At 36.1% G+C, this 15,260-nt stretch overlaps 1 protein-coding gene across 4 annotated transcripts; it reads right to left on the bottom strand.

The window, feature by feature from the left end:
* Positions 1-8,902: 8,902 nt before the first annotated feature.
* Positions 8,903-14,761, bottom strand: LOC119660935. 4 transcript variants are annotated; one of them, XM_038069927.1, is made up of 3 exons: positions 14,623-14,761; positions 14,237-14,546; positions 8,903-10,163 (listed from the first exon to the last, which is right to left on the bottom strand). In XM_038069927.1, exon 3 carries the CDS (start codon positions 10,023-10,025, stop codon positions 9,006-9,008), a length of 1,020 nt encoding a protein of 339 aa, XP_037925855.1. In that variant the 5' UTR covers positions 10,026-10,163; positions 14,237-14,546; positions 14,623-14,761; the 3' UTR covers positions 8,903-9,005. The 4 variants fall into 4 exon arrangements, with proteins under 4 accessions (XP_037925855.1, XP_037925856.1, XP_037925857.1 ...); XM_038069928.1 differs by having other exon boundaries at positions 14,237-14,365; positions 14,425-14,735; XM_038069929.1 differs by having other exon boundaries at positions 14,425-14,735.
* Positions 14,762-15,260: the final 499 nt, after the last annotated feature.

Below are 15,260 nucleotides of genomic sequence, written 5' to 3' on the forward strand. Positions count from 1 at the left end.
AGAGTAAAAAAGCAAGGTTATAGCCTTTGATTTTTTGATGACGAAAATGGGTAAAAGCTGAAAAATCATTTTTCGAGGATTTAGACGTTAATTTCTCGTTTAGTACGTTCCAAATAATGAAAAAAAAATCCAATTTTCGATTTTGAAATTTTAGGGTATCAGAGTAAAAAAGCAAGGTTATAGCCTTTGATTTTTTGGTGACGAAAATGGGTAAAAGCTGAAAAATCATTTTTCGAGGATTTAGACGTTAATTTCTCGTTTAGTACGTTCCAAATAATGAAAAAAAAATCCAATTTTCGATTTTGAAATTTTAGGGTATCAGAGTAAAAAAGCAAGGTTATAGCCTTTGATTTTTTGATGACGAAAATGGGTAAAAGCTGAAAAATCATTTTTCGAGGATTTAGACGTCAATTTCTCGTTTAGTACTTTCCAAATAATGAAAAAAAAATCCAATTTTCGATTTTGAAATTTTAGGGTATCAGAGTAAAAAAGCAAGGTTATAGCCTTTGATTTTTTGATGACGAAAATGGGTAAAAGCTGAAAAATCATTTTTCGAGGATTTAGACGTTAATTTCTCGTTTAGTACGTTCCAAATAATGAAAAAAAAATCCAATTTTCGATTTTGAAATTTTAGGGTATCAGAGTAAAAAAGCAAGGTTATAGCCTTTGATTTTTTGATGACGAAAATGGGTAAAAGCTGAAAAATCATTTTTCGAGGATTTAGACGTTAATTTCTCGTTTAGTACGTTCCAAATAATGAAAAAAAAATCCAATTTTCGATTTTGAAATTTTAGGGTATCAGAGTAAAAAAGCAAGGTTATAGCCTTTGATTTTTTGGTGACGAAAATGGGTAAAAGCTGAAAAATCATTTTTCGAGGATTTAGACGTTAATTTCTCGTTTAGTACGTTCCAAATAATGAAAAAAAAATCCAATTTTCGATTTTGAAATTTTAGGGTATCAGAGTAAAAAAGCAAGGTTATAGCCTTTGATTTTTTGATGACGAAAATGGGTAAAAGCTGAAAAATCATTTTTCGAGGATTTAGACGTTAATTTCTCGTTTAGTACTTTCCAAATAATGAAAAAAAAATCCAATTTTCGATTTTGAAATTTTAGGGTATCAGAGTAAAAAAGCAAGGTTATAGCCTTTGATTTTTTGATGACGAAAATGGGTAAAAGCTGAAAAATCATTTTTCGAGGATTTAGACGTTAATTTCTCGTTTAGTACGTTCCAAATAATGAAAAAAAAATCCAATTTTCGATTTTGAAATTTTAGGGTATCAGAGTAAAAAAGCAAGGTTATAGCCTTTGATTTTTTGATGACGAAAATGGGTAAAAGCTGAAAAATCATTTTTCGAGGATTTAGACGTTAATTTCTCGTTTAGTACGTTCCAAATAATGAAAAAAAAATCCAATTTTCGATTTTGAAATTTTAGGGTATCAGAGTAAAAAAGCAAGGTTATAGCCTTTGATTTTTTGATGACGAAAATGGGTAAAAGCTGAAAAATCATTTTTCGAGGATTTAGACGTTAATTTCTCGTTTAGTACGTTCCAAATAATGAAAAAAAAATCCAATTTTCGATTTTGAAATTTTAGGGTATCAGAGTAAAAAAGCAAGGTTATAGCCTTTGATTTTTTGATGACGAAAATGGGTAAAAGCTGAAAAATCATTTTTCGAGGATTTAGACGTTAATTTCTCGTTTAGTACTTTCCAAATAATGAAAAAAAAATCCAATTTTCGATTTTGAAATTTTAGGGTATCAGAGTAAAAAAGCAAGGTTATAGCCTTTGATTTTTTGATGACGAAAATGGGTAAAAGCTGAAAAATCATTTTTCGAGGATTTAGACGTTAATTTCTCGTTTAGTACGTTCCAAATAATGAAAAAAAAATCCAATTTTCGATTTTGAAATTTTAGGGTATCAGAGTAAAAAAGCAAGGTTATAGCCTTTGATTTTTTGGTGACGAAAATGGGTAAAAGCTGAAAAATCATTTTTCGAGGATTTAGACGTTAATTTCTCGTTTAGTACGTTCCAAATAATGAAAAAAAAATCCAATTTTCGATTTTGAAATTTTAGGGTATCAGAGTAAAAAAGCAAGGTTATAGCCTTTGATTTTTTGATGACGAAAATGGGTAAAAGCTGAAAAATCATTTTTCGAGGATTTAGACGTTAATTTCTCGTTTAGTACGTTCCAAATAATGAAAAAAAAATCCAATTTTCGATTTTGAAATTTTAGGGTATCAGAGTAAAAAAGCAAGGTTATAGCCTTTGATTTTTTGATGACGAAAATGGGTAAAAGCTGAAAAATCATTTTTCGAGGATTTAGACGTTAATTTCTCGTTTAGTACTTTCCAAATAATGAAAAAAAAATCCAATTTTCGATTTTGAAATTTTAGGGTATCAGAGTAAAAAAGCAAGGTTATAGCCTTTGATTTTTTGATGACGAAAATGGGTAAAAGCTGAAAAATCATTTTTCGAGGATTTAGACGTTAATTTCTCGTTTAGTACGTTCCAAATAATGAAAAAAAAATCCAATTTTCGATTTTGAAATTTTAGGGTATCAGAGTAAAAAAGCAAGGTTATAGCCTTTGATTTTTTGATGACGAAAATGGGTAAAAGCTGAAAAATCATTTTTCGAGGATTTAGACGTTAATTTCTCGTTTAGTACGTTCCAAATAATGAAAAAAAAATCCAATTTTCGATTTTGAAATTTTAGGGTATCAGAGTAAAAAAGCAAGGTTATAGCCTTTGATTTTTTGATGACGAAAATGGGTAAAAGCTGAAAAATCATTTTTCGAGGATTTAGACGTTAATTTCTCGTTTAGTACTTTCCAAATAATGAAAAAAAAATCCAATTTTCGATTTTGAAATTTTAGGGTATCAGAGTAAAAAAGCAAGGTTATAGCCTTTGATTTTTTGATGACGAAAATGGGTAAAAGCTGAAAAATCATTTTTCGAGGATTTAGACGTTAATTTCTCGTTTAGTACGTTCCAAATAATGAAAAAAAAATCCAATTTTCGATTTTGAAATTTTAGGGTATCAGAGTAAAAAAGCAAGGTTATAGCCTTTGATTTTTTGATGACGAAAATGGGTAAAAGCTGAAAAATCATTTTTCGAGGATTTAGACGTTAATTTCTCGTTTAGTACGTTCCAAATAATGAAAAAAAAATCCAATTTTCGATTTTGAAATTTTAGGGTATCAGAGTAAAAAAGCAAGGTTATAGCCTTTGATTTTTTGGTGACGAAAATGGGTAAAAGCTGAAAAATCATTTTTCGAGGATTTAGACGTTAATTTCTCGTTTAGTACGTTCCAAATAATGAAAAAAAAATCCAATTTTCGATTTTGAAATTTTAGGGTATCAGAGTAAAAAAGCAAGGTTATAGCCTTTGATTTTTTGATGACGAAAATGGGTAAAAGCTGAAAAATCATTTTTCGAGGATTTAGACGTTAATTTCTCGTTTAGTACGTTCCAAATAATGAAAAAAAAATCCAATTTTCGATTTTGAAATTTTAGGGTATCAGAGTAAAAAAGCAAGGTTATAGCCTTTGATTTTTTGGTGACGAAAATGGGTAAAAGCTGAAAAATCATTTTTCGAGGATTTAGACGTTAATTTCTCGTTTAGTACTTTCCAAATAATGAAAAAAAAATCCAATTTTCGATTTTGAAATTTTAGGGTATCAGAGTCAAAAAGCAAGGTTATAGCCTTTGATTTTTTGATGACGAAAATGGGTAAAAGCTGAAAAATCATTTTTCGAGGATTTAGACGTTAATTTCTCGTTTAGTACGTTCCAAATAATGAAAAAAAAATCCAATTTTCGATTTTGAAATTTTAGGGTATCAGAGTAAAAAAGCAAGGTTATAGCCTTTGATTTTTTGATGACGAAAATGGGTAAAAGCTGAAAAATCATTTTTCGAGGATTTAGACGTTAATTTCTCGTTTAGTACGTTCCAAATAATGAAAAAAAAATCCAATTTTCGATTTTGAAATTTTAGGGTATCAGAGTAAAAAAGCAAGGTTATAGCCTTTGATTTTTTGGTGACGAAAATGGGTAAAAGCTGAAAAATCATTTTTCGAGGATTTAGACGTTAATTTCTCGTTTAGTACGTTCCAAATAATGAAAAAAAAATCCAATTTTCGATTTTGAAATTTTAGGGTATCAGAGTAAAAAAGCAAGGTTATAGCCTTTGATTTTTTGGTGACGAAAATGGGTAAAAGCTGAAAAATCATTTTTCGAGGATTTAGACGTTAATTTCTCGTTTAGTACGTTCCAAATAATGAAAAAAAAATCCAATTTTCGATTTTGAAATTTTAGGGTATCAGAGTAAAAAAGCAAGGTTATAGCCTTTGATTTTTTGATGACGAAAATGGGTAAAAGCTGAAAAATCATTTTTCGAGGATTTAGACGTTAATTTCTCGTTTAGTACTTTCCAAATAATGAAAAAAGAACCCAATTTTCGATTTTGAAATTTTAGGGTATCAGAGTAAAAAGGCAAGTGTATAGCCTTTGATTTTTTGATGACGAAAATGGGTGAAAGCTGAAAAATCATTTTTCGAGGATTTAGACGTTAATTTCTCGTTTAGTACTTTCCAAATAATGAAAAAAAAATCCAATTTTCGATTTTGAAATTTTAGGGTATCAGAGTAAAAAAGCAAGGTTATAGCCTTTGATTTTTTGGTGACGAAAATGGGTAAAAGCTGAAAAATCATTTTTCGAGGATTTAGACGTTAATTTCTCGTTTAGTACGTTCCAAATAATGAAAAAAAAATCCAATTTTCGATTTTGAAATTTTAGGGTATCAGAGTAAAAAAGCAAGGTTATAGCCTTTGATTTTTTGATGACGAAAATGGGTAAAAGCTGAAAAATCATTTTTCGAGGATTTAGACGTTAATTTCTCGTTTAGTACTTTCCAAATAATGAAAAAAGAACCCAATTTTCGATTTTGAAATTTTAGGGTATCAGAGTAAAAAGGCAAGTGTATAGCCTTTGATTTTTTGATGACGAAAATGGGTAAAAGCTGAAAAATCATTTTTCGAGGATTTAGACGTTAATTTCTCGTTTAGTACTTTCCAAATAATGAAAAAAAAACCCAATTTTCGATTTTGAAATTTTAGGGTATCAGAGTAAAAAGGCAAGTGTATAGCCTTTGATTTTTTGATGACGAAAATGGGTGAAAGCTGAAAAATCATTTTTCGAGGATTTAGACGTTAATTTCTCGTTTAGTACGTTCCAAATAATGAAAAAAAAAATCCAATTTTCGATTTTGAAATTTTAGGGTATCAGAGTAAAAAAGCAAGGTTATAGCCTTTGATTTTTTGGTGACGAAAATGGGTAAAAGCTGAAAAATCATTTTTCGAGGATTTAGACGTTAATTTCTCGTTTAGTACTTTCCAAATAATGAAAAAAGAACCCAATTTTCGATTTTGAAATTTTAGGGTATCAGAGTAAAAAGGCAAGTGTATAGCCTTTGATTTTTTGATGACGAAAATGGGTGAAAGCTGAAAAATCATTTTTCGAGGATTTAGACGTTAATTTCTCGTTTAGTACTTTCCAAATAATGAAAAAAAAATCCAATTTTCGATTTTGAAATTTTAGGGTATCAGAGTAAAAAAGCAAGTGTATAGCCTTTGATTTTTTGATGACGAAAATGGGTAAAAGCTGAAAAATCATTTTTCGAGGATTTAGACGTTAATTTCTCGTTTAGTACTTTCCAAATAATGAAAAAAAAACCCAATTTTCGATTTTGAAATTTTAGGGTATCAGAGTAAAAAGGCAAGTGTATAGCCTTTGATTTTTTGATGACGAAAATGGGTGAAAGCTGAAAAATCATTTTTCGAGGATTTAGACGTTAATTTCTCGTTTAGTACGTTCCAAATAATGAAAAAAAAATCCAATTTTCGATATTGAAATTTTAGTGTATCAGAGTCAAAAAGCAAGGTTATAGCCTTTGATTTTTTGATGACGAAAATGGGTAAAAGCTGAAAAATCATTTTTCGAGGATTTAGACGTTAATTTCTCGTTTAGTACGTTCCAAATAATGAAAAAAAAATCCAATTTTCGATTTTGAAATTTTAGGGTATCAGAGTAAAAAAGCAAGGTTATAGCCTTTGATTTTTTGATGACGAAAATGGGTAAAAGCTGAAAAATCATTTTTCGAGGATTTAGACGTTAATTTCTCGTTTAGTACGTTCCAAATAATGAAAAAAAAATCCAATTTTCGATTTTGAAATTTTAGGGTATCAGAGTAAAAAAGCAAGTGTATAGCCTTTGATTTTTTGATGACGAAAATGGGTAAAAGCTGAAAAATCATTTTTCGAGGATTTAGACGTTAATTTCTCGTTTAGTACTTTCCAAATAATGAAAAAAAAACCCAATTTTCGATTTTGAAATTTTAGGGTATCAGAGTAAAAAAGCAAGGTTATAGCCTTTGATTTTTTGATGACGAAAACGGGTAAAAGCTGAAAAATCATTTTTCGAGGATTTAGACGTTAATTTCTCGTTTAGTACGTTCCAAATAATGAAAAAAAAATCCAATTTTCGATTTTGAAATTTTAGGGTATCAGAGTAAAAAAGCAAGTGTATAGCCTTTGATTTTTTGATGACGAAAATGGGTAAAAGCTGAAAAATCATTTTTCGAGGATTTAGACGTTAATTTCTCGTTTAGTACTTTCCAAATAATGAAAAAAAAACCCAATTTTCGATTTTGAAATTTTAGGGTATCAGAGTAAAAAAGCAAGGTTATAGCCTTTGATTTTTTGATGACGAAAACGGGTAAAAGCTGAAAAATCATTTTTCGAGGATTTAGACGTTAATTTCTCGTTTAGTACGTTCCAAATAATGAAAAAAAAATCCAATTTTCGATTTTGAAATTTTAGGGTATCAGAGTAAAAAAGCAAGTGTATAGCCTTTGATTTTTTGATGACGAAAATGGGTAAAAGCTGAAAAATCATTTTTCGAGGATTTAGACGTTAATTTCTCGTTTAGTACTTTCCAAATAAGAGTAAAAAAGCAAGGTTATAGCCTTTGATTTTTTGGTGACGAAAATGGGTTAAAGCTGAAAAATCATTTTTCGAGGATTTAGACGTTAATTTCTCGTTTAGTACGTTCCAAATAATGAAAAAAAAATCCAATTTTCGATTTTGAAATTTTAGGGTATCAGAGTAAAAAAGCAAGTGTATAGCCTTTGATTTTTTGATGACGAAAATGGGTAAAAGCTGAAAAATCATTTTTCGAGGATTTAGACGTTAATTTCTCGTTTAGTACGTTCCAAATAATGAAAAAAAAATCCAATTTTCGATTTTGAAATTTTAGGGTATCAGAGTAAAAAAGCAAGTGTATAGCCTTTGATTTTTTGATGACGAAAATGGGTAAAAGCTGAAAAATCATTTTTCGAGGATTTAGACGTTAATTTCTCGTTTAGTACTTTCCAAATAATGAAAAAAAAACCCAATTTTCGATTTTGAAATTTTAGGGTATCAGAGTAAAAAAGCAAGGTTATAGCCTTTGATTTTTTGATGACGAAAACGGGTAAAAGCTGAAAAATCATTTTTCGAGGATTTAGACGTTAATTTCTCGTTTAGTACGTTCCAAATAATGAAAAAAAAATCCAATTTTCGATTTTGAAATTTTAGGGTATCAGAGTAAAAAAGCAAGTGTATAGCCTTTGATTTTTTGATGACGAAAATGGGTAAAAGCTGAAAAATCATTTTTCGAGGATTTAGACGTTAATTTCTCGTTTAGTACGTTCCAAATAATGAAAAAAAAATCCAATTTTCGATTTTGAAATTTTAGGGTATCAGAGTAAAAAAGCAAGTGTATAGCCTTTGATTTTTTGATGACGAAAATGGGTAAAAGCTGAAAAATCATTTTTCGAGGATTTAGACGTTAATTTCTCGTTTAGTACGTTCCAAATAATGAAAAAAAAATCCAATTTTCGATTTTGAAATTTTAGGGTATCAGAGTAAAAAAGCAAGTGTATAGCCTTTGATTTTTTGATGACGAAAATGGGTAAAAGCTGAAAAATCATTTTTCGAGGATTTAGACGTTAATTTCTCGTTTAGTACGTTCCAAATAATGAAAAAAAAATCCAATTTTCGATTTTGAAATTTTAGGGTATCAGAGTAAAAAAGCAAGGTTATAGCCTTTGATTTTTTGATGACGAAAATGGGGAAAAGCTGAAAAATCATTTTTCGAGGATTTAGACGTTAATTTCTCGTTTAGTACTTTCCAAATAATGAAAAAAAAATGCGATTTGCGATTTTGAGATTTTAGGGTATCAGCGTCAGAAAGCAAGGTTATAGCCTTTGATTTTTTGATGACGAAAATGGGCTAAAAGCTGAAAAATCATTTTTCGAGGATTTAGATGTTAATTTCTCGTTTAGTACTTTCCAAATAATGAAAAAAAAATGCGATTTGCGATTTTGAGATTTTAGGGTATCAGCGTCAGAAAGCAAGGTTATAGCCTTTGATTTTTTGATGACGAAAATGGGCTAAAAACTGAAAAATCATTTTTTGAGGATTTAGATATTAATTTCTCGTTTAGTACTTTCCAAATAATGAAAAAAAAATGCGATTTGCGATTTTGAGATTTTAGGGTATCAGCGTCAGAAAGCAAGGTTATAGCCTTTGATTTTTTGATGACGAAAATGGGCTAAAAGCTGAAAAATCATTTTTCGAGGATTTAGATGTTAATTTCTCGTTTAGTACTTGCAAAATAATGATCAGGAACCTGATTTGTGATTTTGAGATCTCAGGGTTGCAGCGTCTGAGGGAAGTGTATAGCGTGTGTTTTGAAGGTGACGAAAATGGGAGGAAAGCTGAAAAATCCCTTTTCGAACCTGGTTTGAGGGTATGCTTCAGCCCCAACTAGCAGGGCAAATTGAAAATAGAAAAAAAAAACTGATTGGTCTATCCGTAGGCAAAATGTCGCCTAAGAAAATGTATATTTTCCATTTTATTTCTTATACACATTCAAGTACAAATATTTCCGTTTTAATTCGAATAGCTTACCAATTACTTAAAAACTCAAAACCCTTACGCAAATCATAACCTGATGTATCCAGTAAAAGCCTGGATTCCTCATACACATGTTTATCATCATCCTCTTCAGATAGTAGTGAATTGGATGAGTCTTCTTGTGCAATATTTGGATCGCCTGCCATTGAGGCTTTACTCTCATAGCTATCCCTATTAGTGGTATTCTTACCATCCTTACCGCCCTGTTCAATATTTTCACGGGAATTATTTTCAACAATCGCATTAAAAACTAAATTATCTTTACAAATGAAATTTCGAAAGAAACCGACCGATTTACAGTCATCGCTGTCTTCGAGGGTAAATTTTTTGAAGTTCTTAGCCGACAATATCAAATTTGAGTTAGCAGCGGACATTTCTTCATATTCGTTATGGGAACTTTTGACCGTTACAGGTGATAATCGCGGACCAGCCGGATTGACTTCCACGCCTACTTTTGGAGATACTTTCTTCTGGTGATTCATTAGTGACTTAAATGCCGCAGTTGCTCCCATGCTCTCGTCGTCTGATGGACTATTGAACAGATTCAAATTTAACTGACTTTTGGTTTTAAAACTGAACGGCGCCGAATGTTCATCTCGAAATAACCCTATCACATCGTCATGAATGAGCTTCTGGCCAGTCTTTTGGTGGTTGAATAATTTGAGATTCTTTCCATCGAATGAGAAAACATTGTTGGCGGTGCCTTTCACCTTTTCGGAGTCCAATAAGCGCTGAAGATCATCATGACCATCATTTTCTTCGTTTAAAATAGCTGACGAAGTTGTTGAAGCAGCCGAAATTGATGTTGAGAAGCTGTTGAAATAGCGCAAAGTGATCTCCGGTTTAATTAAAGCTTCATTGATAAGGTCACACTGTTCGTGAGTCTTGAGTTCATTCCAAAGATGATCGTATGTTGACTTAGTTGAGCTAATGTCGTTGTGGATCTTGCGTGCGATAGGGTTCAGTGCTGCAAAATAAGCCTCGATCAAATCAATTTGGTCGTGGCCCATCTCGCCTTGAAAGAATCAAAAGGAAATTTTTGGCGTGCAGAAGCTTTTGCCAAAATGAATGATGAGCACTCGATGCAAATTTTAACGCCAGCAATCCAACAAAATGAAAATTTAAGCCTGCAATGTCACCATAGGCATCTGAAAAATATCATGAAATAAACAAATCCATTAGAATGCTAGTTATGACATAGTAAAAAATAAGAAAACATGGCTCTGCAGTCCTGCCCGGCAGATGCTCTCAATGTACTCCTGCATCTCCTCCCCCTAGACCTCCACATCAAATATGTTGCAGCGTACAGTGCCGTCAGACTACGTGAGTCCGGATGCTGGGCAGCGAAGTCCTGAAATACCTCGAGAAATCTGGGCATCCCCCACGGACTATGTCACACACAAGCTGAACTTCACGAGAAACTTTGCTGTGGACCTTCCAACCAGGGCAAAGTGGAAGACCGGCGGCGTGTTACAAGACTATGACACGGTATTCTTTACGGACGAATCAAAGATGACCTATGGAGTCGGCGCGGGGGTTTTCTCGAATACACATGGTGTGTCCAAGTCGTATGGTCTCCCAGGTTTCACTAGTGTATTCCAGGCGGAAGTACTGGCGATATTGGAAGTCTGTCGATGGCTGGAGCGTGATTCGAGCCCTAACCGCAACATAGCCATTCTGACCGACAGCCAAGCGGCTATCAAGGCCTTGTACTCAACGACGACATCTTCCCGGCTGGTGGGGCAGTGCAGAGACGCGCTCAACCATCTGGGCGGCACGCTCAAGGTCACTCTCCTCTGGGTTCCCGGGCATAGGAACATAGAGGGGAGTGAGCGGGCTGACGGATTGGCCAGGCAAGGCCCTGCTCTTGGCAGTCCCTTGGCGAATACAGTCGGTGTTCCCCTGGCGGCTGTCGGGGGCCGAGTCTACTCTCACTACCTAGCAGCCGGGGGCCTGAGATGGCGAAGGCTTACAAGCTGAGAATTTGGCCCGCTTATAACATAGCCCGATCGCGAGAGATCCTGTGCCAGACGCGTGCAAATGCATTCAATATTACGGAGGTCTGCACGGGGCACTGGCCCATAGGGGACCATGCCGCTAGGCTCGGCTTACCCTACAACTCGCATTGCCGAAGCTGCGAAGAAGGAAGGGAAACCCTCATGCAACTTTCTCTGCGATTGCCCAGCTCTGGCTCGAGTCAGGCTGCGGATACTGGGTAAACCATTCTTTGGGGACCTCAGCGAGATTTCCAGCTGCAAGGTCGAAGAGCTGCTTTACGTCGTGAATGCTACAGGCTGGCTCTGAAGATCCGAGCCGGCTGGAGTCTGCTTCCCTGTTCTCAGCAAATTAGGCATCTTAATATGTCGGATGCCAACTATTTCGAAAGCTTGGGATCCCTTGACGAAGAGATACGACAACAAGCGCATTATTACCCAGTCACTTTTGGCCCAGCTTTGGGACATGAAAACTGTGGTAAATGCCGAAGGTATCAAAAGAATGATTGATACGACCAACGAGCTGATAACGAATTTCCAAGACTTGGAGGTTGACCCATTCGACGCAGTCATGATATTCATTCTGCAGAGCAAGCTTGATCCAGAGTCCAGAGCAGAATGGCAACGGAAAATTGGCGCTACAGGGGACGTACCTAAGTTAGAGGTATTCCTAGAATGCCTATAAATCCAGTGCCACATCATTGAAGAACTTAACAGGTGCTCCTCCTCTAAGAAGTCCACGAAAGTGGGGATCCATATTGTTCTATGCTGCATCCTACGATTACGGACAAGTCGGAAGCTCCGAAAAAGTCAAACCCGAACCATTCTGACCAGTCCCAGAGCAAGCTCGTGAATCGGGGAAAACATATGGACGGTGCTATTGGCAACCGCAATAATTGAGCTGCGCAATGTCAACGGCGACTTCATCAAACTGCGCGCGCTAATAGACCAAGGCTCCCAGAATTTATTGGGGTTGAAACGAGAGCGTGCCTCAGTGATCATACCCGGAATTGGAAGTCTAACCAGGAAATGTAGAGGACAAGTACCAATAACCATGACGGAAAAATGGTCAAATGGTAAAATAGATACCATCGCATTAACCATTGATACTATCACGAAGCCTCTTCGTTCTGCGACGATATGCAATGATGGTGACATTGGGTTGACCCCCGCAGATCTAGTTGATCCAGATTACAGAACTAAGGGCAGAATCGATCTTCTCCTTGGAGCAGATATATACGGGGATATTCTATTGGACGGAATTATTCACGGAACCCCAAAGATCGGATGGATTCTCTCTGGTCCGATAACAGCCTCACCAGGAGACAATATTAGCATCAGTTTTGTAAATACCAAGGATTTGGACAAAAAACTTGAAAAATTCTGGATTCAGGAAGAGGTAGTTCCCAGAGTGATGCTTAGTAAGGAAGAAGAGGAATGTGAAGCGCACTATCAAGCGACCACCAAACGATTGGAAGATGGACGATTCGAATTGCACCTACCACTCAAAGCTGACCCAAGGACAAACCTGGCACCATCGAGTAAGGCTGCGATTCTGAAGTACGAAGCGCACGAGAAGAGGATGCTCAGAAACCGAAAATTGACTGACTAGGCTGACCCTGACCAATGTGCGAGGCCAGATAAAAGCAGCAGGATCACTCTCAAGACCATTCGACATCAACAACGGTCTACGACAAGGGGATGCCCTATCATGCGTCCTCTTTAACCTGGCCCTCGAGAAAGTGATCCGTGACGCTGAGGTAAATGCAAGAGGTACGATCCTCTTTAAGTCCACCCAACTACTGGCCTATGCTGACGATATTGACATCATGGGAAGAACCACCCGAGACGTACTAACTGCCTTCATCCAGATCGAGTAGGCGGCGCGAGATCTTGGGCTGCACATCAATGAAGGCAAGACAAAATATATGGTGGTAACGTCAGCACCGAAGACGAATCAACCAACAACATCAAACCGCACTGGTCAAACAGGAAGAATAAGGATAGGAGAATAGCACTTTGAGACCGTTGATAATTTCTCTTACTAGGGTCGAAAATTACAACCGAAAATTGCAACCCAAATCTGCGCACGGTTGTAGTCAGCCAACAGAGCCTATTTCAGCTTACAAAGACTGTTCCGCTCGAAACGTCTCACCATAGGGTCAAAAAGAAAAGAAGACGAGGAAGACCCTGCCTAAGAAGGAGCGATGGCGTGGGTCAGGACGCCAGAGAGCTTTTAGAGGTATCGAATTCGTGGACCTCGGCGCAAAACCGGGATGTCTGGAGTTCCTTATTAAGGCAGGCCTAGAAAGGATACCCATTGTTGCGCCGTTGATGATGATGATGATTCATGCAAAGACCCTATCCACAGGTGGACCAAGTAAAAGGACAGTGGCATCAACGATCGTATCTTTATTTGAACCACTCGGATGGTTGCAGCCCATTATGATCAGAGGAAAGGTCTTTATGCAAAAATGATGGCTTCAGAAACTGGAATGAGATGACGAGCTACCGCCAAAATTAGCACAAGAATGGCAGATATATATCGAGCGGAAATTACAAATCTTCGAGTTATTGAAGTGCCAAGATGGATTGGCACTACCTCCAAGGACCGAATCGAATTACATGGATTTTATGACGCATCGAGAACGACTATCGCTGCTGTGATCTACATTCGGATCCTTAAGCACTCGGAAGAGCCCAAGACTAGTCATAATCAATCCGTGGTTTTTACTAGTCCCATTACCCGTCCCAAGGATCGGTAATCTTTGTTGTGGCCTAAGAGCATGGAGAGTGAAAGATGCATTAGAGAACTGGCATAAAAATGGAACAAAAAAACAGATACTTATACAATCACTGAAGTGGTCAAAAAAGTCAAGCGATGACGGCTTTACGGTTTCTTACCAGAGCACAGGCAAATCGTCAGACGCTGCCTCACCTCTGCCCTGGGAGCAACGTGACCATAGCGGCTCGCAGATGTTGAATGGTCCTTTATATAATTTCGTTGAACACGACATGACTACGAATTATATTGAGCGCAAATCCGCCTTATTGACAAGAGCTTGGCCAGAGCTGAAAATTCTCAAAACGAACACTGAAGTGATTTCAAACGCGAATCCGTCATCCGGACAAGAAGCAATCTGGCATAAACAGCTAAAGCACTACCACCTTAACACAGAACGACATAGGCTATCTGCAAACTTGTGAAAGAATCCTGGGGAAGTTACCTGTTCAGCGGCAATATTCCATTTGTCCCTGTCAATGGAGTACGCCGGAAAGTATTCTTAAGCACTTTATTTATGAATCTATCCACAATGGGTCGTCTAGTTCACATTCTTATGTTACTGTAGCGGGAACTTGACTTACAGACGAAAATTCTGTAAACAATCAACACAAAATTACTTGACGACCTTACCCGAGTCATTAGTCACCGGTCGATGGTTTTATTGATGCTAATAATCGCATTCCACTGAGAGCTCGCAGAAAACAACCGCCCTTGACACGCCACAACCCATCTGTTTTGGGACCGCCCTAGTCCTGTATGTCAATTTGACAGTAGAATAAAAATGAAGGGATGATGATGGCGGTATGGTTCCGCAAAATACCAACTCACTGTATCGATTATAATTTCAGGGAGCCTTAGCTCGAAATTTCATTTGTTGCAATTAATTAAGTTCGCTAAAAACATTTGAATACGCCATGACAGTTCAGCCCGCAGTGACGCGGTTGGGGGGTTTGATGACAGCTTCGGAATACAATTAGATGCATACCCGGTGCGGATGAGGGAGGCTGTGGACCGTACGCAGATTTCAGATTTATTTATTGAGCAAAGAAAAGAAATACATGTGCGGTACAAAAGGAATATTAGCCTAATTAAGTATGTAACGCTAACCTACGGAGACATCCGACCTAGCCGGTTACATGTTATAAAGTAAAAAGGTGGTGCATGTCAGTGCTCATTTGGCATATCATGTGCTCAAACCTAAAAATAATTTAGAACTTACAACTAAACAAACATAACACAAAATAGTACTCCGTACTGGAAAACGGGAAAAAGGCAGTTTTTTTTAGGCACCGGTGGACAGGATTGATCAACGGAATTGGAGTAAAGCGCAGTCCTTTCTGAATGGTGTCAGCATTCTGAGAAAGGGCTACATTTTGCTCGATTTGGACTTGTGCGAGGACAGTGACCCAAGGCGGCAACGAAGAAGGACTAGACCGTCGGCTCTGCTCATTAAGCCGACGGAAGGC

The sequence above is a fragment of the Hermetia illucens genome, chromosome 7, assembly GCF_905115235.1.
Source record: "Hermetia illucens chromosome 7, iHerIll2.2.curated.20191125, whole genome shotgun sequence".
NCBI lineage: Eukaryota > Metazoa > Arthropoda > Insecta > Diptera > Stratiomyidae > Hermetia > Hermetia illucens.